The following is a 25215-nucleotide window of genomic DNA, read 5'->3' as shown; positions in this document are numbered from 1 at the left end:
CACAGAATGAGGTATTTTTAATGGATTTCCTTTAACCATTCTAAAGAATTTTACAGGAGGGGCATACTTTGTGTTGCATTCTGGAGGAAAGTTAAAAACACAACATAAAAGGAAGTGGTTATTTTCTATTAAATGCTACAGGACTTCTCATAAAAGGAGTAGTGTGTTGAGTAATATTCTCTTAATGTGCATGAGTTAGGGACTGTAACAGGGGTTGCGTTTTTGGTTCCTGTAAAGCTGTGGGTGCTCTGCATTGGTTTAGTCACCCAGCGCTCAGCACATTTCATTGATTGAGAAATACAGACGGTAAATGTGAAAAGGCTGCTCTTTGAGCTCCCCTCCCCCAGTCCTTTCAGAGGAAGGGAAAGGTGATAAAGTCTTTATTGGAAGCCCTCAGCTCCCAACAGGAAAGGCTGAAAAACAAGCATCACGGGACAGGAGGAGGCTGAAGCAGAGCGGATCCTTTCACAGTCGGCTGCAAGCCTTGTCAGGGCCCATGATGGATTACTGTCATCTGGCAGCATGAGGATTAATGATCTGCAGGTCAGAGGGGAGAATTCCAGAGGGAAAGGTCACCGACCTAGGGCACAGCATAAGACTTGTTGCCATTTGATGGCAAACTCATTTTACTGTACTTCCTAGCCTGCCTCCCTCTATTCTACCAGCTGATAGAAACGCCTTATGCTGCTGCTACACGGACCGTGGGGCCTCCTTCAAATCAGAGAAGGGGGGGCCGGCTCCTCTGCCTGCATTTTTTATGTGAATGAATATTTTTTCCTCCCTTGAAGCGAACCGCTTCACAGCCCCAAGCCACCTCACCTCTGATACAGAATCAGACTGTGGCCCGGGCACAGATAATAAATGATAGGGTGAGGCTCAACTGATGTGATGAGATTCTGAGGAACACGTCTACATACTGCAATCATGGCCACAGGCCCCACTGAAAGCCAAGGTTCTGTTGTGCTAAATGCTGTACAAACAACTGGGTAGATCGTCTCTGTCCTATAATATGAGGAAACATCAAGGGCAGGATAATGGGATTCAAGATTTTAAAGCTGCACAATATTTTGCATATATTATCTTTTAAAAGCAAGAGTAGATCAGTTTTCCCTGACTACCCCCAAAACCTAGCTATTACTTGTAGGATCACTGCAGAGGTGGGCCTTGAGAAATTATGTACAGCATAAGATGACTCTTCTGTATCAATACAGTAAGGGCACTCCAGGTGCAAGCTTGTAGGAATCATGAAAATGTTGGTAGGAGAAGTAAGCAAGCTGGGGACTGAGCTCGGGAAGCAGAAGGGATGGATGAGTAGGGAGGGGCAAAGTTGTCCTCACCTTCCAAATCCTCCGTAAGATACCTGAGCTTGATGAGGTGGAAAAAGGAGGAGCAGCCACCGAACAGCCCCCAGGCAAGTGGGTTTTGTGAAGGGGAGGAAAGTTATAACTACAACCAGTTTCTTGAGAAAGCAGTTTTCCTGGGGAAAAGCCCAACTGCAGTTATGACAGAGTCAGCCTTCCAGCCCCTCCTTCCCACCCATGCCATTCCCTGCCCTGAAAGCCTTCTCGTACCATCAATAGCACGTAACTGAATAAATACACAGAAGCTTAAAGGATTTATTTTGATAGTTTTGGATTTCTCCCTTGTTTGAGAAGCATGTGTTGCTGAGTTACTGGCTTGCCCTTTCCTAAGAGTTTTTTTGGGAGGTGGAGAGTTTGAGGACGAAAAGAACCTTGGAAGTATTCTTTTAACAGGTATTCTTACAATGGATGGCCAGGAGACAGTAGAGAATCAGAAGACCCAGATTCTTTGCTCTCCTGCCTTCTTCTTCCTGTATGACTCTAGCCAATCACTTTACTGATTTGTGTGTCAATCTTCCCATCCGTAAATTGGGGATAATATAATTTATCCACGTTTCAAGAGCTACATTTTGGAGTGAAATATTCCCCCTCCTTTCACTACACAGGCCTCAAGATTGCTGGTCTTTATGGGATTTTAGTCTGGGGCTTGACCGATTGGAGCAGCAAACCATCCTTTTTCTCCTCTTTACCCTGTGCCACTACTTGTCTGAGCGGTCGTTTCTCAGCCAGGTTTGGGAGTTCTAAGCTGGTTTGATTTAAGAAAGGTCATTACCCTTCCTTTGTGGTAGCTATTCCTTTGGCAATTTCTTCACACCCTTCCTAGTGACATACTCTTTAAATCTCTCCCTTACCTCTTTAGAGTGTCCCATTCTAGAGCAAGACACTCTAGATAAAGATGCTACCATATGATATTATTTTGCGTAATGTCTTTCGTACAAGTAACAAAGTGCTTCACGGAGCTAGAAAGAGAAAGGAATAGGTAAAGAGAAGACAAAGGTTTTAACAGTAACTTGCATACAGCTAGAAGATGAGGTCAGAGATGCTATTCCAGACCTCAGAAGCTGAAGGGGAGAAGACACTTACCAACAGTGAATGAAGGAATAGGACATACAAACTCCAGCTGATCAGAGGGAATGGAGGAGGAAGACGGTGAGGCCTGTGAGACAGGCTGGAGCAAGCCCGTAGAGATTTAAAGAAAAATAATAATGAGGAAAGCAGGTTTGAACTGAATCTTGAAATGAAATGAATTGTTAGGGAAGGGAGTGGGAATGTAGTTGTACTTTCTACATATGCCCTATCCATCTGTTATTCCTCTTCTCTCAAAATGGAGTCAATTGATTAAATTAGTCAGCAATATGCAACTAACATAGAAGTCCACACTCTTGGCTCCTGCTCTGTTTGGAATCATCTCAAAAAACACAATCCAGAGTTTTAAGCAGGGCTGGTTGTCTTAAGCCAGGGACCTGGCATGCAGCAGTCATTCAAATTGTTCCCAGTTCCTCCACATGAAAGGTTCTGTTGTCACCTTTGTTGTGCAAGCTGCCCTAGGTCTCACTCAGTATTCAAATGAGAAAAGCAGCTATGGAGAAATGAGGAAAAAAAGGGCCCCGCTCCACCAGCGCCATCACTGATTTAATCTCTGCCCAGATTTGCTGCATTTCCACAGTGGGCATTCTCACCTCCCAATGGGAATGTCACCACCTGATCTGCAAGCCTGCGGAGCATCAGAAACTCCTATCAAAGCAGGAGCTGGGGCTGAGGGTAATTAATCATGTTCTATTTGACAGGAGGCCCAGTTCTTATCTAGACCCCTAGAAATGCCATCGGTCTCTGCCTCCCTCCTCAATAAGTGAGACTGACAGTTAGCGGCCCCTTATCAGATTTCAGCTGCTGAGCTGGAGGCGGCCTAGCTGGCATGTGCATGCATTTTCACAATGACCACAATCAAATTCTACTGACCGAGACTGCAACCATTTTAACTTTTAGGGGAAGGAGGCTCCTATAGATCCCAGTGCCAAGTGCACTCCCAACCCAACCAGGTCCCATGGAAATTTGCTACTCCTCACATTAAGATCAAATAGAGTCCAACTGTTCAACAGCTACTGACACAGCTGGGTCCAATATATTTTCTATTCCCTATTTCTCTACCAGATGTTGAACTGCTTTGCAACTGCTGGGGTTTCCACCCCTACGACCTTTGGACTAACAAGCAGAGGTGGGAGATTAACTCCTCTTCCCCAGTCAAAGTGGACACATGAATAAGTTTGGAAGAAGTGCAAAGGAATGAAGGGATCTGAATAGATATACAGCCACAGCTAGGTTTAGATGGGCAGCATAAGGCCAGCTGCTTATGGGTTGTGGCAGAGTGTGGAAAGCCATCCTGCCAAACAGTTCTACCTTTTTGTAACTGCCTATGGACCTGTAAAGCCCTCATCACTGCGGTATCCGAATGGCTAGGTTCTGAGTTGCTTGAGCACAGCAAGAGTCATTAATCACTTGAGCAGAAGCAGGCTGCCCAGTCAGCTGGGAGGCCTGAGAGCCAAGAGCCTCCACAAGGAATTGGAAGTACCAGTATAAAGATCATTGGGAGGAGAGGATTTGGAACACTAATATCCAGGCTGTAGGACAACAGATTAACCCTTCACAATCCAAAATCTAAATCCTCATGGCCAGGCAGGTGAACTTTGTATCCTCAATTCTGCATTCCAGGAAAAAGCTTAATAGGGAGTTCTCAAATTGGTTATTTTCAAAGAAGAGCGGTCTGAGAATGCTTTGTATCGCTCCATATAACACGCCAAACTATGAATAAAGACAGTCACACCCATTTGATATCATTCCAATTAACAGGAGTTATTCTCTTTATTCTTCCCAACTTCAATCAGTAAATATTTAAAGTTCTTAACACTTAGTTACTTTAACTCTGGCTAAGTATAAAATAAAGTCTTCTGGAGTCCAGAATCAAATAAACTCCTACTCTGATTTTCTATTAATTATAGTTAGAACTAGTAGCCCTACTTATAGGGAAACTTCCCATTGTAAGACCCTGTTTTCAGTTGCTTATAACTTTGCCACTTTTTACCATTTGGGCTGAAGTTACCCATGCTGGCTGAGTGTTTGTCTGAAGCTAATTTTTTGTGTGTGTGGAAAGTTTCAGGCTTTTCCAAGATTAGGGAAAAATACATTTTGCCAGTATTAAAAGCTAATGCCTCCCTGCTTTGGAGCAGGAACTTAAAATTTGGCAGGGCGTCATATCACTCATATCAGATGTACCTTTTGCCAGCCCCAAGAAAATTTGCCCAAGTTATAAGCCCCTGAAAAATCTCAGAAGTGCTCAATAAAGGCTTATCCAAGTTTGGCAGCTAAGTTCTCCAATGCGCAGGACTTTCCCTGCAAGTGCTTCTCCCAGTTGCCAGGTGCCACTATGGAGCCAGGCACCAAAGTATATTGACACATATGCACAAGTGCGGGGGGGTTGGGAGGGACGGATGAATAAAGGTTGAATTTTCATTCTGGAATTTCCTAACTTGAGTGACTGACTCTGCAACCTTAATAAGAGGAATGATGGTGCAGTAGCTAGGATGTTAGGTTGGGACAAGAGAGATCCAGGTTCATGTCCCTGCTCTGCTACCGATTCCTTGGGTGATTTGCGGGTTAGACTAGATGACCCTTGCGGTCTCTTCGAACCCTATGATTCAATTAATATCATATATAGTGTGGCCATTTCCTCCTTAAGTGCTCAAGGCTCCTACAAACGAATGCAATATAAATAGAAGCATACAACTTCTCCTAACACATGTAACCAACGACGGGGAAAACAGTGAGTAAAATGATGCATCCTGCTTCTCACAAAGCCAAACTGCCCATCAATTACACAGGATACCCAGTTACCATAGTTCTCAGCTCCCTAAATCAGACCAACTGACCAAAATAAGTAGCTGATTCAGTGAATGAAGTAAATTGTGGTGTTTTATAAAGTTCAGTGTCTAGGTAGCGTACAACAGAGACTTGCTAATTTAATTCAGAGGATCCAAGTGTTTTATTCTTTATTTGCTCACTAATCTCTTTTGAGAACAATGACTGGAACTCTTCTTTTTGGTGTAGCACGCTGAGGGAGATTTCTCCACTCTGGAACTTCTGCTTTGGTGGTGGGAAGACATCTGAACTAGGTCACTTACTGTCTACTTAACATTGACAAACAGGAGTGGAGTGTTTATATCGAATTTCGAGAATTACATTGCTTTATTCAGGAACCAACATATCCCTGGAGGAGCAAAAGAAACTTGTTAAGCTGAGAAAGGGAGACTGAGGGGGTATCCTGGACACTTGTACGATAAGCATCACTTTTGCCTATAGACTAAAGAATCCATCAGTAAATGCTTTTGTCTATGCTACGTATTTGCCATGAGTATTTCCATATCTTAAATGTGCATTTAAAGCATATGACAGAAGGAAAAAATTAAAACCACATGCTCAGGGCTTACAAAGTCCCTCCTATGTACTTGCACATCAAAAACAGAATGGCCAAGCCATCTGGGAAAACCAAGGTCACATAGTAACCTTGACCAGAATTAGCAGAGTCACACAATCAGAGCCGTTTTATGATGTCTTTGCCAAGGCAGTACTTTAAATGAACAAACAGCTTTCCTTCAAAAGGAGCCTTTTCCAATATGCGAATACATGCCTCTTACCACAATATTCACTTAGTCCTCTTCCACACAGTCATTTCTCCATAATAACTTCTTGCAAAATACTATCCCAATAGGATATGCCCATTATGCTAAAACGCCTCCAAGAAGTTTTGGTGGTGGGGGGATAGAGAGGGTGTCATGAGTAAAACCATCACTGTGTACGTAATGCAAAGCCTGTGACTGCATCAGTATGACCAACTGGGGTGATTCCATAGCACTTATCTACACTACAAGTGGACACACCGACAAACCCAGTGTAAGGCATGCACTAGGAGGGTTCCCAAAAAAGGTAAAATATACTTCAGAGTGCTATCAAAGTAAATTTCGTTGGTCAGTGAAACAAAGCTCTAACAGATCTAAGAGGAAAGCAGGAAGAGATCAATCATACAGTGGAAGTGGATCCTGAAGATGCGAAACATTTCATACAAGAGACATGCAGGAATTGCAGAGCAAAGGCCCACAGAAATATCTGTATTTCTTTTATTGGACCAACTTCTGCTGGTGAGAGAGAAACTTTTGAGCCACACCGAGCTCTTCTTCCGGACCTGCAGAAGGCCTCTGTGTGGCTCAAAAGCTTGTCTCTCTCACCAACAGAAGTTGGTCCAATAAAATATTCCCTCCCCCACCTTGTCTCTCTGATATCCTGGGACCGACAGGGCTACAACAACACTGCGTATGTATACTTCTTTTGCTAGTCTTTTCTATGTCCCCATCTCCTCCCCTCTCAAGAAAAAGGAGTAGTTGTAGACGGTGCAGTGGATTAATGCTCTAGCATCTCATCTTGAACTATTTTTCCAATTCATTTTAAGTCGCAAGTGTGTTCCAGAGGGGTTAGGCAGAGTCTAAAGCCTACTGCTAAGTGCCACAAAACTATACTTGTGTGTTTAGTGCTATGCTTAGTAACACAAAACTGCTCCACAGTTCATTCGGATTCTCACTCTCTACTAAGGACTCAGATGCGCTAGCAAAGCTATGTGAGGAGACTTACTCAGGGCCATGCTTAGCTGTACGCGAACTTTCACATCCCTCAAATTCTCTCCTTTTGCAGCAGAGTTGGAAGTCATGCCCTTCCCAATCTTGCACCCTCCCACAGTGAAGGGAGGTGGGAGACCAAGTCTAGAAGGGGAGAGTACGAAGGCAGCACAGCAAATTTAAAGCAAAAGATAAGGGCTTGTCTGCACGGGACATTAGTGCATGGCAGTTCAGCATCTGACTTTACAGTAACGTCCCATGTGGACATTTGGAAACACGACTGCATCAAAGAGCACTATGGAATCTTCAGTGTACTGCAGCAGTGTCCACACAGGCTGTTACTGTGCAGAAAGCTAATGCACTGCAGATTCACACCCAGACTTTACTGTGCGCTAACGTCTCAGGTAGACAAGCCCTAAGTCAGTAGACTGGTCACACTGTTGGACCAGTTCACAGTTTGTTCTGCACAACAGTCACCCTGATTGTCTGGACCACCCCACCCGCCAACCACGGGTGACAGCCATGGAGGGAACAATTCACCTAAACACATACCAAAAAAAAAAAAACCTCCCAACAAAGGAAGAGTTACAGCTTCCCCCGCATTTCCCTCTTCCATCATTATTGCCACTGAAGGGCCATTTTATAACTTGCAGCTGGAGCATTCTGTGACAACCTGCTGTGCTCTGAGGCTGATGAGACCTGCACATTTGATCCACATTAAGCCCATTTCATGGCTTCGCATTCTAGGTACATTCCAAGCGGCGGCACCAAGGGCCAAGTCTTTTCATGCTCAGAGCTCTTCACTAGCTCCTGTGAAATCTGCTATTTATGTTTCACATCAGGCCTCCGGGATCAACATTAGTTACCAGTCTGCAGGATCCCCCCCACCAGCCCCAAACAAGGGCCAGCATCACCCAGTGTCTCTGTAATAAGGCAGGAAAATCCCCATCATTACACCAATGCTATTGACAAAAAGCGCTGCGTTCAGTCCCACTTGGATTTGAGGTGTAAATTACTTAATATCCCCCCCCACCCGCCCTGCTCAGCTGCCAGATGCATTAAAGCCTCAGTTCACCAGTCGCTCTCCCATGGACTCTTTCTGAAAAAGCGGCCTGTATTTAATGAGAAAGGAGACTGACTTGTATTAGGTGGGATGCAGAGGGGAGAGTGGTAAGACACTGAACTATTAATAGTCTGTGTCTCCCCTCTGCTGTGAGAGTGACTAAATGTTGAGAGCCCATATCAGAGCCCATCAGTGTATGTACAAATATATGCATGTTTGCCTGACAGGCACCTACAGGTGACCGCCCCTACTGCTGCTGTCAGAAGTACTGAAGGCATCCCAGGAAAATACTAGGTGACAATTCACTGTCAGCAGGACCATAGAAATAAGAAACAGGTAAGCACAGCCACTGAGAAACCAGACTGCAAATCAAAAGATTTCATTTGTGATAAATTAGATCAGAGGAAGAGGTGAGCCCCTTTCTGTACTCTCCAGTAAGTGCTGCTCAGTTTCCACGTCAATCTGAGGAACTGAACTCCACAGAGCCTCTCCATTGACTTTTCAGGGGGCTGCCACTAAAGCAAAGGTTGCCAGGCAAAACCACTATAGCCATATGACTCGCAATCTAACTTGTTCTGCATAGCAGCAATAGATGGATATCAGCCATAGGAGTTATCAGAAAGATTAGAAACAGCAATCTAGAATTTAACTCCCACTCTGGTCGGTGTTCTTACATTCCCTTTTAAATATCCTTCTGGAAAACAAGAGCTGCAAAGAAAACAAAACACTGGAAATATACAGCTGATTCAAAGCTATACTCCTACAACAGCCAGCTGGTGACTGACTCAGCCTCTGCACTGGGTCCGTGTTGCTTGTAAATAATTAAATGGTAATTGGAAGGAGAAACGGAGGTAGTAAGCAGATTTCTCTCTCAAGGTAATGAGGCTTTCATTGCTGCCAATCACACTCTTCTAGGACTATATTCTTGTTTCTTCACTTCGCCTGAAATGTGCAGCTCAAGATAACAGTCATAAATACAGACTGAGGAGGACTTCTTAAACCTTTGCCATGGAGGACCCAGAAGCAGTGAAACAGGGCTCAAGCTTTTAAAATGGACAGCATAGAAGCCCTAGCAGGGTCAGAAAAGGTGTGGCGTGCTACAGCCAAGCTGTGGAAGACAAATGAAAGGTACAAACCATGCAGCAGATGCATCCTCAATTAGCTGGCAGTCTGACTGCAATGGGGGCCTACCTTTGCCCCACCCCCAGTGGAGGTTAGGCTCAAACTCCAGAGCCATGCAGTAAAAGGGCAACTGGTTGCTCTTCAGCTTCAGAAGACTGAGATATTTCCCACAATTCCTTACTAGATTTCCTGTAAAATAACCTGACTAGTGCCCATTGCTATAGGAGCCCTGAGGAAAGTGAGATGGTTTTCTGGGTCTACTGCACCGTCAGTTATAAAACATTATATCATGATGGGAGTAAGGGAAGGGCAAGGTATTTTCCTCTTAAATGTTAAATACTTATTACAGCTATTCCTAGACCCCAGCAGATTCTGAGACAGGGGAAGGTCTACAGTATGGTGTAGCACTTTACATCTATAGAACATCTTCACTGCCAGCCCATGGTCCTGTTGGCATGTCTAAAGAGGACATTATCTTCCTGTTCCAATGACAGATCTGCCTAAAACATCAAATTGACAAAGCATGGCACATTGCAGCTCTCTAGCAAAGAAATGTTACTTCAACCTTCTTTGTGCTGCACAAGAAATATTAAAAAGAGGGCCAGACTGCCAATTTTTTTACCAAACTCTGTGGAGAGGAAAAAAAAATTGAGCGGAAAATTCATTTCAGCCTCAGATTTGTGATGGTTTGCCACATATGACTGGGCAACAAAATGGCAGATGAAATTTAATGTCGATAAGTGCAATATAATGCACATTGGAAAACATAATCCCAACTATATATTCAAAATGATGGGGTCTAAATTAGCTGTTACCACTCAGGAAAGAGATCTTGGATTCATCACAGATAGATCTGAGAAAACAGTCACTCAATGTGCAGCAGCAGTCAAAAAATGCTAACAGAATGTTAGGAACCATTAGGAAAGGGATAGATAAGAAGACAGAAATATCATAATGCCACTATATAAATCCATGGTATGCCCACATCTTGAATATTGCGTGCAGTTGTGGTTGCCCCATCTCAAAAAAGATATATTTGAATTGGAAAAGGTGCAGAGAAAGGCAGATAAATGATTAGGGATATGGAAAAGTTTCCATATAAGGAGAGATTAAAAAGACAGACTGTTTACCTTGGAAATGGGATGACTAAGGGGAGATATAATAGAGGTCTATAAAATCATGAATGGTGTGGAGAAGGTGAATAGGGAAGTGTTATTTACCCCTTCACATAACACACAAACCAGGGCGGGTCATCCAGTGAAATTGATAGGTAGCAGGTTTAAGAGAAACAGAAGGAAGTATTTCTTCATATAACACACAGTCCATCTGTGGAACTCATTGCTGGGGGACACTGTGAAGGCCAAAAGCATAAATGGTTTCAAAAAAGAATTGGATAAGTTCATGGAGGATAGATCCATTAAGGGCTATTAACCAAGATGGTCAGGGTTGCAACCCCATGCTTTCAGTGTCCCTAACCCTCTGATTTGCAGAAGCTGGGACTGGATGACAGAGGATAGCTCACTTGATAATGCCCTGTTCTGTAATTCCTACTGAAGCATCTGGCACCAGCCACCATCAGAAGACAGGACAGTGGGCTAGATGGACCACTGGTCTGACCCAGGATGGCCATTTTTATGTTCTTATACCTGTAGGCATTTATTAATCATTCCTCTTCAACTGGTGGAACTATACTTAGAAAGATACCTAGAAAATATTCTAACTGAGCAACTCCACCCCCCTTACTTCTGTCATGAGAAAAATCTCAAGACAAAAAGAGCGTGACAGTTTCCTTTGAACAGTGTACCTGGGCTCAGCTGAGCAGAACGGTATGAATAGAAATCCAGGTCTAATGCAGTGCGGTAACAGGAAAACAATGTGCCATATCTTTTTTCCAAGCCCCCATATTGCAGACTGTAGCTCTAGCATGAGCACTTGCTTTATATGCAGTTACTGTTTAACAGAGTGGGTGTTCACACACAGTTTCCACGATGCATGGCATGAAAAGAAGACACCAGGGGCTTTTTGTGGGTGATCAGTGTCAACACAGCAGCTTATTCTGAGCCATAGATTTATGTGAACGTTTCAAATATTGGTTTGTCACAGGATAAGAAGCAGAAATCAATTGTTCCAAAATGGATCCCAGAGTCTGCCTTTTTTTTTTTTTTTTTTTTTTTTTTTTTTTTTAAAAGGTAGGTGAAAGCAAGGATAGGGGAACTGGTCATGTCCTTGTGATCCAGGATTCAAGGACAGGACAGTTCTTTGCACAGCCCCTTTACTCCCTAAACTAGTATCTCATATGACTGGTCTCCCACCTGATCAGCAAGCTCAAGTGGCAGCCTCATTCTTTTGAGCCAGCTCCCTGGGCACAAATTCCCCTGTCCCATTTTATATTATCCAAATAAAGCAACTGGCTCACTCACCCCTCTTTTGCATAAAGATGAAGAGGTCGTCCAGGAACGCCTTCCGTTCAGGGTCATTATCCAGTTCATACAGCTAGGGAATCAAGAAAAATAACGATATAACCCAGGCTAGGGCAAGCAGGAAGGGTAATACCATCATATATTGTACTGGGCCTTGTGTGATTGATGTAACGGTGGAACAACATGCTGCCACAGAGGTGGAGGCAAATCAGTGGTTAAGTTCTGGACTCCTCAACTGACCAGGCTGAAGTGGTAGCAAGCTGAGCCCGTCTGGTGTAAGTGGGAATGGGAATACTCTGTACTGATCTCCAGTAGACTCTTCAGGCCTGGTGCAGACTGTGGTCCTGGAGGAAGTGGAGTTGAACTCTGCCAGAGAAATGTTGCTATAATGTATGGCTACTGAGAGGAAGGGAAAGAAAAGAAGGGATTCCGAGGATCCCACCCGGGGAAAAGGGGAGAGAGACACTACTGCAACGAATAGAAAACCAGAAAGGAAAGATGGGAAAGCAATACCCAGGATATGTCTACATTAAAAACCTTACAGATGCTCAGCTGCAGCAGCGCCGCTGTAGCACAGATACTTATTACAGCAATGGGAGGGGTTCTTAGTACAGCCACTTCTCCGAGAGGCAGTAGCTAGGTTGACGGAAGACACCTAGCAGTGTCTACACCATGGCTTTGGTGCAGCTTAAATACATGGCACAGGGCACGAAATTTTTCACAGCTCAGAATGACAGTTAAGATGACCTAACCCTTATAGTGTAGATCAGCCCACAGACTCAGACACACTAGCGCCTCCAATCCACATCTTAAAGGCACTATGGGGGTGCAACTTCTGACCTTTCCTCCTCAGAGTTTTCCACTTAGGTGACAATCCCTGAAATGCCTTGAAGGGAGAGGTGAAAGACAAGACATGGATCTTTCAAATCATGCTAACAAGGAACGCCTGGTGGGAGATGCTTCTCTGAAATAAGCTGGGAAGTACTCATGCTCATGTTCTGCAGACATATTTTGGCAAAATGCCTTCAAGATCCAGCGTTTCTGATTTAAATATTTCTCAACCATTTCAGAAAAGGTGCAGGCAGGAGAATCATGCAACTAACTGTTCCACAGTGAATCCAATTTTCACCTGTGGAGGACACAGGGGGAGGGAAGGGGTATAAACCGTGACTGTTTGAAAGAGAGACAGTGCCAGTATTGCTAGCAGAAAATGTCCCAAGGGTTTTAAGCAAAACAGGAACAAAACCTCCTGCATGTGGAGGAGAAATGAAGTCTATGTAGTTGTGGAAACCATTTCTTCCACTCTCTTGGAGACAGAGATCAACGGAAAAGCAAAGCCTCAATGGGATAATCATGTCTCTGTCCTTCTCTCAAGATGTGGAGTTAGCGACTCAAAGTCTGTCTATTTCAAAAGAAAATGGGTTTATTGGGTCATTTCCTCTGTTGCCCACCCCTTCTCACACACTAAGCTATTGGGAAGGAAATGCATCACAGGATTTGCACAGCAATTAGCTACACTTCTTCAAAAAGGGATAGTTTAAGTGAAAATACATTGTTTGTCTGACATGACACACTGCTCTCACAGTTCAAAATTGTTAAACAGTTTTGAGAAGCTAAATCCTGTACTGCCAGCCACAGAGGGTCACAGATCAAAAGTGTTAAATATCATAACTCTGACAGTGAGGAGGCTTTACTGAAAGCTGCCTTTCCATCATCAAAAGCAATAAAATGGCCCAACTCTACAGGTCCACAGCCAGAGGCTGCTAAGTGGTTTTCAGTGTACACAGTCCCTCCTTCACATTCCCACAAATTGTAGCAGAACAGTCTGGGATTAGCAATCCCTCAACAAAACTGAGGTGAGGAACATGCTGAAAGTTCTCTCCCCCAACCTCACACCCAGTAAAACCCAACGACCAGACAGACAGACTTACCTTGGCAAAGTCTCGAGAGATTTCTCTTCCTCGGCCTCCATCAGCTTCTTCACTCCAAGTCAGACTTCCATTCTAAGGGAACAGAAAACGAAAGAATGAGTGGAGTGGGCTATGTGGAAAGGGCCCTGGCTCAATGGCTGGCAACTGCAGATAGTATGGGGAGTGCACTTCTCTCCCTCCCCATGCTCTCTGCCCCAGAAGTATTTAAGTGGAGAATTAGGTCACCGTGGCCACAAAAGCTGGCTGGAAAATGGAAATCCCTTCCCACCAAAATGTTCCTGTTTTTTAAATACAATTTATTCTTAATTGGAATGAAAAGTAAAAAATACAAAATTATTTTGCAGGAAGGAATTTCCAGAGAAAATTCATTTTGGGAGAACCAAGGCAGAATTTTTCAGCCTGCCATCTATCTGCCTAGAAGGCTCTTGCCAGTTTCACTTTCTGACTGCATGCATGCATACCAGAGGCTGGGTACCCCTGCTCCCCTCCAGTCCAGCTGCTGGAAAATTCCTGACCAGTCCTAAGGGTCACATTATTGCGCCTGTTAACCCATCAGTGATCTAACACTTGAAGTGAGGCATCTCTTCATTCAGTCTCACTGTAACCAGCTTCACTTCATTGTTCAAAGCCAAACAAGAAGCAAGTTCAAGAGTGAAACTTCCTATGGTAAGACCATCCTTAGACAGGTGCATTTTGCATATGGTCTCTAGAGCCAATACTGAAAGCAGCAGGTGCCAAGACCCATTCTTGTCAGCCTGATCATGCGGAGCCTCATCCCTTCTACTTGCTATCTGACAGGCACTACCTTACATCAGGCTGGGAAAAAATGCAGCCCGGCCTCCTCTAACACACCGACATAAGCTCCAGGGATAGGTCAAGGGATGGGGAATAGGGGAGGCTGGGATCTCCCTCAGCCCCTTCTGTACTAAGCCTAGGGAACTGTTGTACCTGGATCTCCTACATGGAGATAGAAAGCTCAACTCTGCTGGATGAAGGTTTGCACTTCTCATTAGGCATCAAAGGGACACCACTTGGGTCTAATTCTGCCCGGCAAATCACTACAGAGAAATAGTTACCAGAACCGGAAAATAGCAAAGGCAGCATCTGGTTACTTAACAGTTGTGGGAACAGAAGGGAGATACAGCATATTGTGTAGCCATCTTTAAAGCACAAATACCAGAGTAACAGTAGCCACTGATACAGACAGACACCCAGTCAAGTGCTCTGGTAAATTATAAGTGGCATAGAGGCTCCGATCACCTGCCATTCTGGTTACAAATGCACAGTACCTTATCAGATAGAAAGCCACTGAATATGTGAGGAGATTTCAGAACAAAAATACATTTTAATTAGAGCTGCTTTAACATCTGAAATCTTTGAGTCATCTGGTAGTGACATATACATTGAATTACAAAGATGAATAGCACTTGTCAAAGACAGGCAAAGCTACATTTTCCCTTTAAAAACAGCAGTGGGCTGCCCTAATGCCTGCTGATTTAGTTTGAGCCAGTAATTCCTGCTGGAAAGTCAATTATCCAGTGAGCCCCATCAGCTGAAAGATATTTAATTGGGGATTATTGCCACTTCTGTTATGTCAGCTGTTTATTCCAGCAGGTCAATTCCCATCCCTCTCTAGGAAGAGGTCTGAAGACAGGTTTTGTTCACAGGAGGATTCATCTGGGTGTCCTTTGCTAACAGAGATTAAAAACACATATTTTTGCTAATTATAGTAACATCCAGCTGCTCCTAACATCCTGCTGATGAGAGGCCAGAAAACTAAGATCAACAAGAAGCCTGGGTGAATAGTGAGAGGAAAAACACATAGGCCAAGATCTTCAAAAGTCACTAGTGATTTTGAGAGCCCAAGTGGACAATTTAAAGGACTCTGTTTTTCAGAGAGTGTTAAGCATCCACCATCTGAAAATAGTGAATTTCAGACTAGCAAAGAGTACCAGACTGACCACCCTGAAGAATGAAGTCCTATTTATCCATAGGTCCACAGCAGAGACAACAACAGGCAAGCTTTCCCTCGCCCACATACCTAGACTGTGACCTGAAGGGACTACTTCCAGCCAACACGATCCATCATTCTGTGGCCTCCCTGCCAAGACTACCAACAAGGATACCAAGTAGTGACCATTGCAATGCCAGTTTTGTGAGGTCAGAGACCAGTTTGCTTGGAAACAGACCCCGACCCTTCAACTGATTTCACATAAGCCACCAACAGCCATCAGAATTTCACAGAGTTCCACTACTAGTGACTTGAGCTTAACTGACACATGCAAGACATGGAAGGAAGAAAACAAATAGCTACTCAATTACAGATGAGAACGCGGCACAATCACTGACATAAATAAGTGACTCTACATATTGCATAAAGGCATCTCGCACGGAGGATATAGCTCTGCATAAGCTTCAGTATCTGTAACTCTCACTCCTCAGAAAACGTAATTACCCTATGCTGGGAGACCCTTCTCTCCATTAACAGCAGGAGCCTGAGAAATCAATATCCCTTCCACCAGGCATCAAGAGAGGTTTTTATAGGTCAGGACATGATGCATTCTGCTTCCTTCCAGTACTATTTAAAATTAATAGCAAAGGATAAGCTACCACTCTCTCCTGCATTTTGTAACAAGGGAATTTACTTGGCATTTGAAAAACAGTTCCCCCAGTTACCAGTTGGGATATCACAAACAAGAATTCACTTGAAGTGTCTAACACATCTGAAAAACCCTAAGAACCCTCCAGTGGCTTGACTCAGTCCTCTGACATCATGTATGAGTAGAAGGAAGGCTGAGAATTCTGTAAATAGTTCCTGCTCTGACAGAGCTTTCAGCCTGCAGGCTGTCCCCAGAACTTGCCTGCCCCATTTCCCTTGCCCCCGTCCCCAAACACACCTCTGAAACTCATCAGCTATCAAAATGTCCTGCTCCTCACCAGCGAGGGAAGGCCTGACTTTAGAAGCAATTAGAGCCTGGGCTATTTTAGGATTACTTCCTAACCACCTGGAATATCTTATTAAAGTGGAGCTCAGATGTCAAAAGCAGTTTCAGTTTCCACCTACAAAAGCCAGAGTTAACCCTTTCCTCAAAAATAAATCACTGGGATGGACCACTGACAAATACAAACAACTTGTTTTTCATTCCAGCCTCTTCAAGCCCAAAACTTTTGAATTACTCAACACTCCTATGAGTGGGCTGTTTAGAATTCAAGCATACAAATATTCCCACCCTCTGATTAGTGGCCAGCACCCAATTTCCCCAAGAACCAAAATCCTGCATCCAAACCAAAGGGACCAAGACCTAAAGGTTCACCACTCTGAAAGTCAAAACATTTGCACCTCAGGCATGAGACACACCTCATGGAAAAGCTCTCAAAGTTTTAATATAACTTTGTTATGTAAATATTTTCACAAGAAACTGAGCTAAAGTCTGATAAGGTTTATGAGACTATGACGTTGGACTTAAATCCCACTGTGTATTTATTCCAGGTGAACCTACTGAAGTTTAGCACTGAAAAAGTGAGGCATTTAGCACACTGTCTTGGAGCCTCACCTAACTTTGCCAATGTGCCTCAGACTTTGTCTGCATCTTCCATCGCTACTATTTCAGTCCTAGTGTTTCTAGACAGATTTCCAACATTATGGTGACAAATGTATATCTAGGCACTAAGCTAAATGTCGCTGTGAAAAACTCTTTTCTACCTATCCCACTACCTTAACTGCAAACACTGAGTTAATAGGAAATGTAAAAAGGGGTGATTTCAGGATTATCAGAGAATCAGAAGAAATTCCTTCTGTGGGTGGACCTGAGCCCTAGGAAGTGAAACAGATGCTAGTATAAAGAAAACTGTTGTACTACAAAACATCGATAAGATCAGGATTACTGCTCTGAGGCACTGTGAGAATCAAATTATAATTATCACATACACACCTTCCCTTCTCTGGTAAAACTTCGTAGGAGCAGAAAAATCCTGCCCACTCTTTATTAATAAAACAACATGATTCAACATCTATGGCTTTGAAGGTGCTTCTTATTTTAATGATCTCAAGATTAAGTGGAGAAAATAAGAAAAGAAAGGATGGAAATACATGAATTCAGAGTGAGTCAGTTACCCCTTTTTATAAAGATTCCTTTAGAACGCTCTCCCAGCTGTGCAGCTGCTTCAGTTGCCTGATTCCCCATGGCACAGGAACTCAACCCAAACACCGGAATAGAGGACGTCACAGAATTTGGGTACTGCTGAGTCAGGCCCATGAAAAAAGTAACCCAAATTTCACAATGCTGATTGTATTTAATTTTCAAAGAAATATTTGCTTTGTTGTATGGCTGGGGAGAAGAGATTCTCACTGGCATACAGCAAAGCCATCTCCGATGCCGCAAAGAGACCCAAGCCTTTCCCACCCATGATTACCCAGTTTAAAGTAGCACTGGAACAACAAACTGCAGGCATTTCTAAAGGCAAACACTTGAGCCAAATTTGGAATTTATAATCCCATGCAGATGGAGTTGCATGGGACATAAACCAGCACCAAATCTGCTTCCTGGAAACTGGATCAAAGCACTTTCAAAAATTACTAAACCCTCTTGCCTTACAACTCAAAGATATCAGGGCCAAGAGAACAGTGAAGACCAAGAGACATTGACTTCTCCTAGATCATTTTAAAATGCTATCTGGGGCCAGATTTTCAAGATCAGGTGTGCACAATCGTACACATTTTAATTCATGCATGCAATTGGACTTGTATATTGGGTATATCAGGTATTGCACTGTTTGACATCTAACAGGCCAGGAACATGCACAAATACCTGATTTTGTGCATGCACATCAGGTACCAGTACACACTGATTTGCCCAAATATGTGCATGCAATTGTACACACCTAATCCTGAAAACCAGGTCCTCAGAGTCAATTTCCATTATTTTTCTGTATTTCTCTACTCTGTAATTTGGGACATTGAACAAAAACAGCATCTTTGTTTCGGAGACATTTATCTGCTCTGGCTGCTTATTTCCTACTTTAAGTTACAACTTCAGTGGTGACCACAGAACGGTCGAACATCAGTCATTTGCCAGCTAAGAGTGGACTAGGAATTCAGAGAGGGAATAAATGAATTCAAAGGAGGAAGAGCAGGTAAGTTATTAAGAATCAAGGAATTTTTTTTCAAGTAAGAGTTCTTTGCAATAAAGAAGAGGAAATAAGTGAACATGTGACACACATGCAGTTGCTAGTACAGAAAATTATTTTCCATTACATTTGAAGGTAACCCACACGTGGAATTAAAAATCCATATTAAAAGTGTGTGCTGAGAGCTCCAAATGGGGACTGGGTGCTTTTAGCATGTAAAACGTAATTCATTTGTTCCCATGATCTCCAGTCCCTTTTACCAGGTATCCCCTCTAAATGGTACCCCAGCTTCCACAACTTCTAAAGCATCACAGCAGCCATGAAACTTCTGCCATCTTTCCCAGAGACAGCCTAGAGTGATCACTCTAAGTGAGCTTCTCTTTGCAAACTCATAACCACCTTTGTAAAAATGTAGGTCAAAATTTTGAATGGGGTACCCAACCTGAGACACTCTTATTTTTAAGTAGTACTGAGCACCAACCCTCTGAAAATCAGGCCTCTTAAAAGTGTCAAGTTTATGGTGTCAAGCACCCACAAACTGAGGCACCCAAGATCACTAGTCACTTGAAAATCTTGGCCTTCTTATTTACATGCCATGAAGGGATACAAGTACTAATGTACAAACTTTGTTTTTATCAACAATAAAAATTTTGCAGTATTATAGCGTGGGGTACTAAACACACAAGCGCAAGTTCGAAGAGGAATCTCTGGAACCTCAACTGGAAAGGCAGCAGCAGAACTGAACTGGCTGCAATCTGCTCAGCAGTGATGCCCTCCCAGTAACCAGAGAGACTGCTAAGCTATGCTTAAAACTAGACAAGAACCCACATCCGCCTGCTAAAAGCAACATTTTCACCCGCAAACTTAAAATCTCATTTCTCTTCAGCTGAAGAGATGGGCAGCTCTTCAGATGGGCAGCTCACAACTACCTTTCTACAGGAGCCATGGGAGACCTTGGCCGCAAGAGAGTTGATGGATTTGTGTGGGATTTGAGTGCCTTTTGTGCCTAAATTGCATTGAGTCTCAACGGGAATTGGACACTTCTGAAAACTGGACCCATTATCTGCTGTTTTGTTGTTCAGGTAAAAATACCACTGCTAAAATTTGTTTAAAAATTTATAGACCCTTGAAAAAACATTTGGGCTCCTCAACCTACAAAAATGTTACCTTTACCGGCTGCAGCCACAGTAGCTTTTAATCAGCCTCTCTTCCCAATGTTGTGCCAACAACACTTATGATGCTGGTGCATAAATAAGGAAGCAAGCAAACAAAGCTACGCAAGTTCAAATTCCTTTAAAAAAAGATGGGAGGAAAGCATTCTGCTCCTGTGGGTCCCCTCCATCCCCGTACGCACGTCATGAACGGCCTGCCTGCCCCTTCTCCCCATCGGAGCCGAAACCGGGCTGTGGGGCTGGAGTGATGGATAAGTGTGCTCCAGGCCAGCCCTTCATGAAGAGCGGAAGGCGCAGGAGGCTCTGTGCCCCCAGGCCTGATCCTCCCCCCCAGTACGCCATTGGCAACATTTAAACAACAGAAGAAAAATGTCTGCCTGCTCTTTCTGGCATTCAGAGATCACCACATAAGCTACTTGCTACTAACTTGATTCTATTCCAATTGCAGTTGCTAAACTACCAGTGCCTTAAAGGTGACTAGTATCAGACGGAACCTACTGTCTTTCAGTTAAATTTTCACACTCTGACATGGAGACTCCAACTGAGGGCACAAACAAACCAACCTTTGATACTTACCCTCTTCAAAGCAAGCATGATGCACCAGCAGTATTTTGCACAACCATAGTGACTTTCATCTGTGCTTGTCAAAGTGCTTTACAAACATTGGGCCACATTCATGCATGCAGCAGAGAACCATGCAACACTACAGTCAGGAAAGCTGGGGCGCAAAGTTAGTTGTAAACAACCTTTTGCACTTCTTGGATTCTAGAACAAACTTGGCAGGTCCAAAACTACATGTGGTTGCAACAGACTCCAAACGGTCACCTGGCAGCTGAAGACAGCTAACGTACAACAGGAATGAGGGGTTGCAAGTGTAGAAGCCAGGGTGGAGCAGTACCAACATCATCTCTATAGCACCTAGGGAATCTTATGCCAGAGTTTACATCTGAGCACCAGAGCTGGCAAGTGGGTAGCCCTTATGGTTTGTTGGAGTGGCATAACAGGAAGGGTGTGGAGCTGTGAATCAAGCCCATTAACTTACTAAATTCCATAATCCCTTGCAAGATAGGAAAGTATTTTACTGAAGCACAAAGGAACCTAAACCTTAGTACCAACCTCAGCTCACCTATAGGCTGTTCCTGCACTTAACAGAGCTAGCCTTAACTCTAATTAATTTTCAGCATAAAGCATCTTGGTGCTACACTAAGGAAATGCCCATTTTATGATGACGCACACAGTAAAGTGAAGAGCTCTTGGCCCTATTGGCACATCGCTTCAAGCACTGGTAATTACTGATTCAAACCCAGAATTAACATCCCACCATAACCATACAATAAGCTAGCCAGTCACTTTCCATCGACTCATGAAATACAAAATGGCTGTGCTGCTCAGACAATCAGTAACGGGATAGGGATCTTTCTCCCCACTAGGACACAGGTTCAAATTCTGTCCAAATTAATCATGATGGGAAGTCTTTACCACCAGAGGGCTCATGGATGGGCTATGTGAAATCAGTTACATCAGTTACTAGCCTACATCAAAAGTCATCACAACAACTGGTACTAACTAGCTCCTTGCTGAGAGTCTCAGCAGAAAGGTGAAAGATTGAATCAGCCAGAAAGACCAAACTCCTTTTTAACCTCTAGCAGTGGCTCTTGTTGATCAGGGTTAACACATGTAGAAAAGGGGCTTTAATTTACCTGTTCTCTGCACACCCAGAGCTGTCAAATATAGCCCTTTTCACAAGTACTAAATTCACTTTTAAAAGAAAGAGCCTTTCTTTGGAGAGAAGAGATGTCAGCACTGACCTGCTTGAGCTGCTCATCCATTCTCCAGGTCTGCTGCCCAGATGGGGAACCAGAATATGATTGTTTAGTAGTGTCTTTACCCTGTTCTTCCTTTCCCTGCTGCCCCCGCTGAAGTCCCGGGGCTGGAAGAGGGTTAGAGGTAGAAGCCACTCTTTGGTTGTGATGGGCAACTTTCTGAGAATGAAAATACTTCAAAGTAGAACAGGCATCCTTCCCAGTCATTTCAGTGTCATCCTCAAGGTCTCCATCTTCCAAACCCTCTTCCTCCTCTTCTTCTTCTTCTTCTTCCTCCTCCTCCTCCTCCAGCTCTGAGGTCAAGCTGCTCTGATCAAAAGCTTGTGTGGCCCCAACTGCAGGTGGGACTTTGGCCAAAGGGCCAAGTGCTGGGCTGCCCGAAGCCCTGCCAGATGTGGCTGCTAGAACAGCCTGCTGTGCTGCCAGCTGCTGAGTATAAAGCAGCTGGGCTTCTCTCATCTGCCTCTGCTGTCTTTCTCTGGAATCCATCTGCAGAGGACCTTGCTGCTGCTGCTGCTGCTTCTGCAGCTGCTCAACAACAGCCTCTAGCTTCATCCCGCCGTTAACATGGCTGTGAAAAGACAGCTTTTCTATCCGGCAGGGCTCAAGCCCCAACCTTCAGAAATCAATAGAATCTGAAAGAGAGAGAAATATTTGTATGAATATAACACACTTTCATCTTCTTCCCTATAGGAGGATAAGCCGGTTGCAAAGCCAGTACTCTTTCCAGGGCAGGAGACCTTGAAAGAGGCAGCGAAGTTTATCAGCTGCAGGCTCAAACTTGCACTCTATTTTCAGTATGTTTAATTGTATTTTCAAACTAAACACACTATAGTATAACCTCAGCCTTACAAACTGCTTACCTGAAGTGTCTGTCCCCTACCCTAAGAGACCATTCTTCACTGAACCCTCTCCCCCAAATTTTACTAACTAGCTTTAAAGTATTAGATTTTAAACTTAGATTTCCATCTTACTCAATATACTATCTGAAGGAATTGCACTGCATAACAATTGCACTAAGTGCATGCACTTTAAGTAAATGTATTTATAATACCGTATCAAACACTATTGTCTTTGCAGGTTATTTCATGGCCTTATCATTTTACAAAAGTTCCTCCTGCTCCCTGAGATCTTAATAAAAATAGGGTTCTTTTAGTTGTTATCCTTCTGAGTAATTTGGGCGTCATGAAAGTAAAGATCATCCTAATCCCAAATGGCTAGTCACTAGGAAACTTTTACTCCACCTTCTCCACACACAGTTCTGCCAATGTACCTACATCCCAAGCTGTGACAACCTCTGTTATTCTAATTTGGAGGATACACAGGGCTTTGCTAGCACCCCATTTTGACCTACAACATCCCTTGCTGTTCCAGCATTAGGCACCTCTTGAGCAGAGACCATAAACCTGTATACCTGGCTCTAGTCGGTTGAGACATTATTGTGCTCCTAATTGCCAAAGAATAAAGGAGAACATGTATTTTCAGACATTATGACACAGAAATCAGAAATTTAAGTAGATCTAACTTGCTAAGAAGCGGCCCTTCAAGACTTACCAATAAATCAATAATGTATGAGAAACAAAGGACAGGCAACCTGCAAACAAACTAAGGAAATCCTCTCCTTCCACCCACTAATTAGCACTGTGCTACGTAAGCTAACCAACATCAGGTCCTTAAAAAGGAGGATATTTTGCTAACGCTGTATGTGCAAATGCAAGAAAACATATTTCTGTAGGTAAGTCAAATATGCTAATTGACCTAATTTCCACACAGTCCCAAAATAAGAGAGAAGACTTCAAATGACCTTCTTAAAGAGAGTCTTCAACAATATCTTCTGCAAACATAATACAATGGAATGTATTTTAAATTGTGCAAGTAAGTTACAATACAAGAGACATTTTCCTCTGCAAATCATTTCCTGTATTAAGCAACTATTGTACATCAAAATAGAATCATTCCAATGACAGATATGTCAACATTCTTAACCATCATACTCTGATATATCCTTTAGCTTAAAAGTGAAGCAACACACAGTTTGAATGTCAGGAACAATTACACATAATCCTGCATGTGATTATGGCATCACAGACACTACTCAGGCACAAAACACAACCTGCCATTGGTGTTATGATACATATACATCTCTGGTACAGTAATAATGAACTGGAATGTGGGTTCTAACACTAAGCACAAACCAGGTAGTGTATTACTGTACCTAAGGCATTTGTATTTAATTCCCACAACACACCTTATTGTGTAGTGCTGCACCTAAGATATGTTAGGGTGTCATCTATTATACCTCAGGTGTAGCAATACACAACAGGGTGTGCTGTTAATATATGCCTCAGGTACAATACATTAACTGCATACCAAGTCACTTATTATTGTATCAGGCAAACACACCTCAAATGCAGAAACAAAAGCCCTAGTATGCGATTCCAGTGTGTCTCACACAGCTCTGATACAATAACGCATGAAAGGTTATACCAAGATTTATACATTTCTCTTGGGTGTTGTGATTTGACCCAAGCGCCCCCAGAACCAAAGATATAGTAACCACACCCTGATTAGGTAACAATGTGATTGTAAAAAGATATTCAAAATTTCTGAGAGTTTTAAGTAAATAAAGATATTTACAACAAAGAATACAAGATCAGGATACAACTTTTAAATAATTCTCCATCTAGGTTACTATTACTTCCTTTGATAATTAAAAATAATTTTAACATCTGATTTTCTTTTCAGCATTAGTATGTGCTTTCTATCTGAATTACAACCAACTCTGGGCAGCAAAACTACTCAGTTTAACTTTCATGTTCTCATGCAGTAACCCAACCTTATGTGGATTTCCATCCTGGAAGAGCAGTTAAATAAAAAACCTTCCTATCTGAATTTTTAAATAATTACATTTTTATCAGAATTGACTTTTGTAAACTGGGCTCCTTGGTTTTAATAAAAACCTAACAACTGGGATTAAACCATAGTGTTCTTCTGGCAGTAGTGGGTGGGGCTATGAAAAGGACATTTTCATATGGAAAAAACGCTGGAAGAGAAAAAGTACACAATTCAAGCTCCTCTGAAAAGAAATGAGAGGCTTGAGGAGTGAGGAAAATTGTTAACGCTCCCTGTATTCTCCGGCAAGCTAACCGATGGAGTGTTTCTGCTTCCCCAAACCTTCATCATCCCCTCTACAGCTAGTTCTCACACCAGACCCCTGAAACCTACTTCCCTAAACCAGCCCCCCACTAACTTATTTCACACATAACCTGTCACAGAACCAACCCCTCCCCCCAGTCCTCCCAACCAGCCCCCAACCAACCAACTCACTTCTCACAGAGCCCCCCATCACCCTCCATACTAGTTTCCCAATCATATCCTGTCCCCTAAAACCCTCTGCCCATTACCCCCACAACCAGCCCCCTTCTCCTCCCAGCCAACATCTTCAAACAACCCCAACCCCCCCAACAGCACCCCCAACTAGCCCCCCCAACAGCACCCCCAACTAGCCCCCCCCAGCCTCTTCAAAACCCTCATGA

General features: G+C 43.3%; 1 protein-coding gene across 1 annotated transcript in view; it reads right to left on the bottom strand.

Annotated features, from left to right (window-relative positions):
* Window positions 1–25215, bottom strand: part of ARID3B (AT-rich interaction domain 3B) — a 43027-nt gene that overhangs the window by 17465 nt on the left and 347 nt on the right. The window contains exons 2-4 of the mRNA XM_067534612.1: window positions 21665–22314; window positions 13558–13629; window positions 11627–11699 (exon numbers count right to left, since the gene is read on the bottom strand). Of these exons, the coding sequence (XP_067390713.1) occupies window positions 11627–11699; window positions 13558–13629; window positions 21665–22234 (715 nt within the window). The 5' untranslated portion in view covers window positions 22235–22314. The remainder of the gene's footprint in view (window positions 1–11626; window positions 11700–13557; window positions 13630–21664; window positions 22315–25215) is intronic.

This window comes from Emydura macquarii, unplaced genomic scaffold (assembly GCF_026122565.2).
Source record: "Emydura macquarii macquarii isolate MOO-44397 ecotype Brisbane River unplaced genomic scaffold, CSIRO-AGI_Emac_v2 contig_3451, whole genome shotgun sequence".
In the NCBI taxonomy this organism is placed as follows: domain Eukaryota; kingdom Metazoa; phylum Chordata; order Testudines; family Chelidae; genus Emydura; species Emydura macquarii.
The sequence above is the reverse complement of the archived record's forward strand: the minus strand, read 5'-3'. Positions and strand labels throughout refer to the sequence as shown.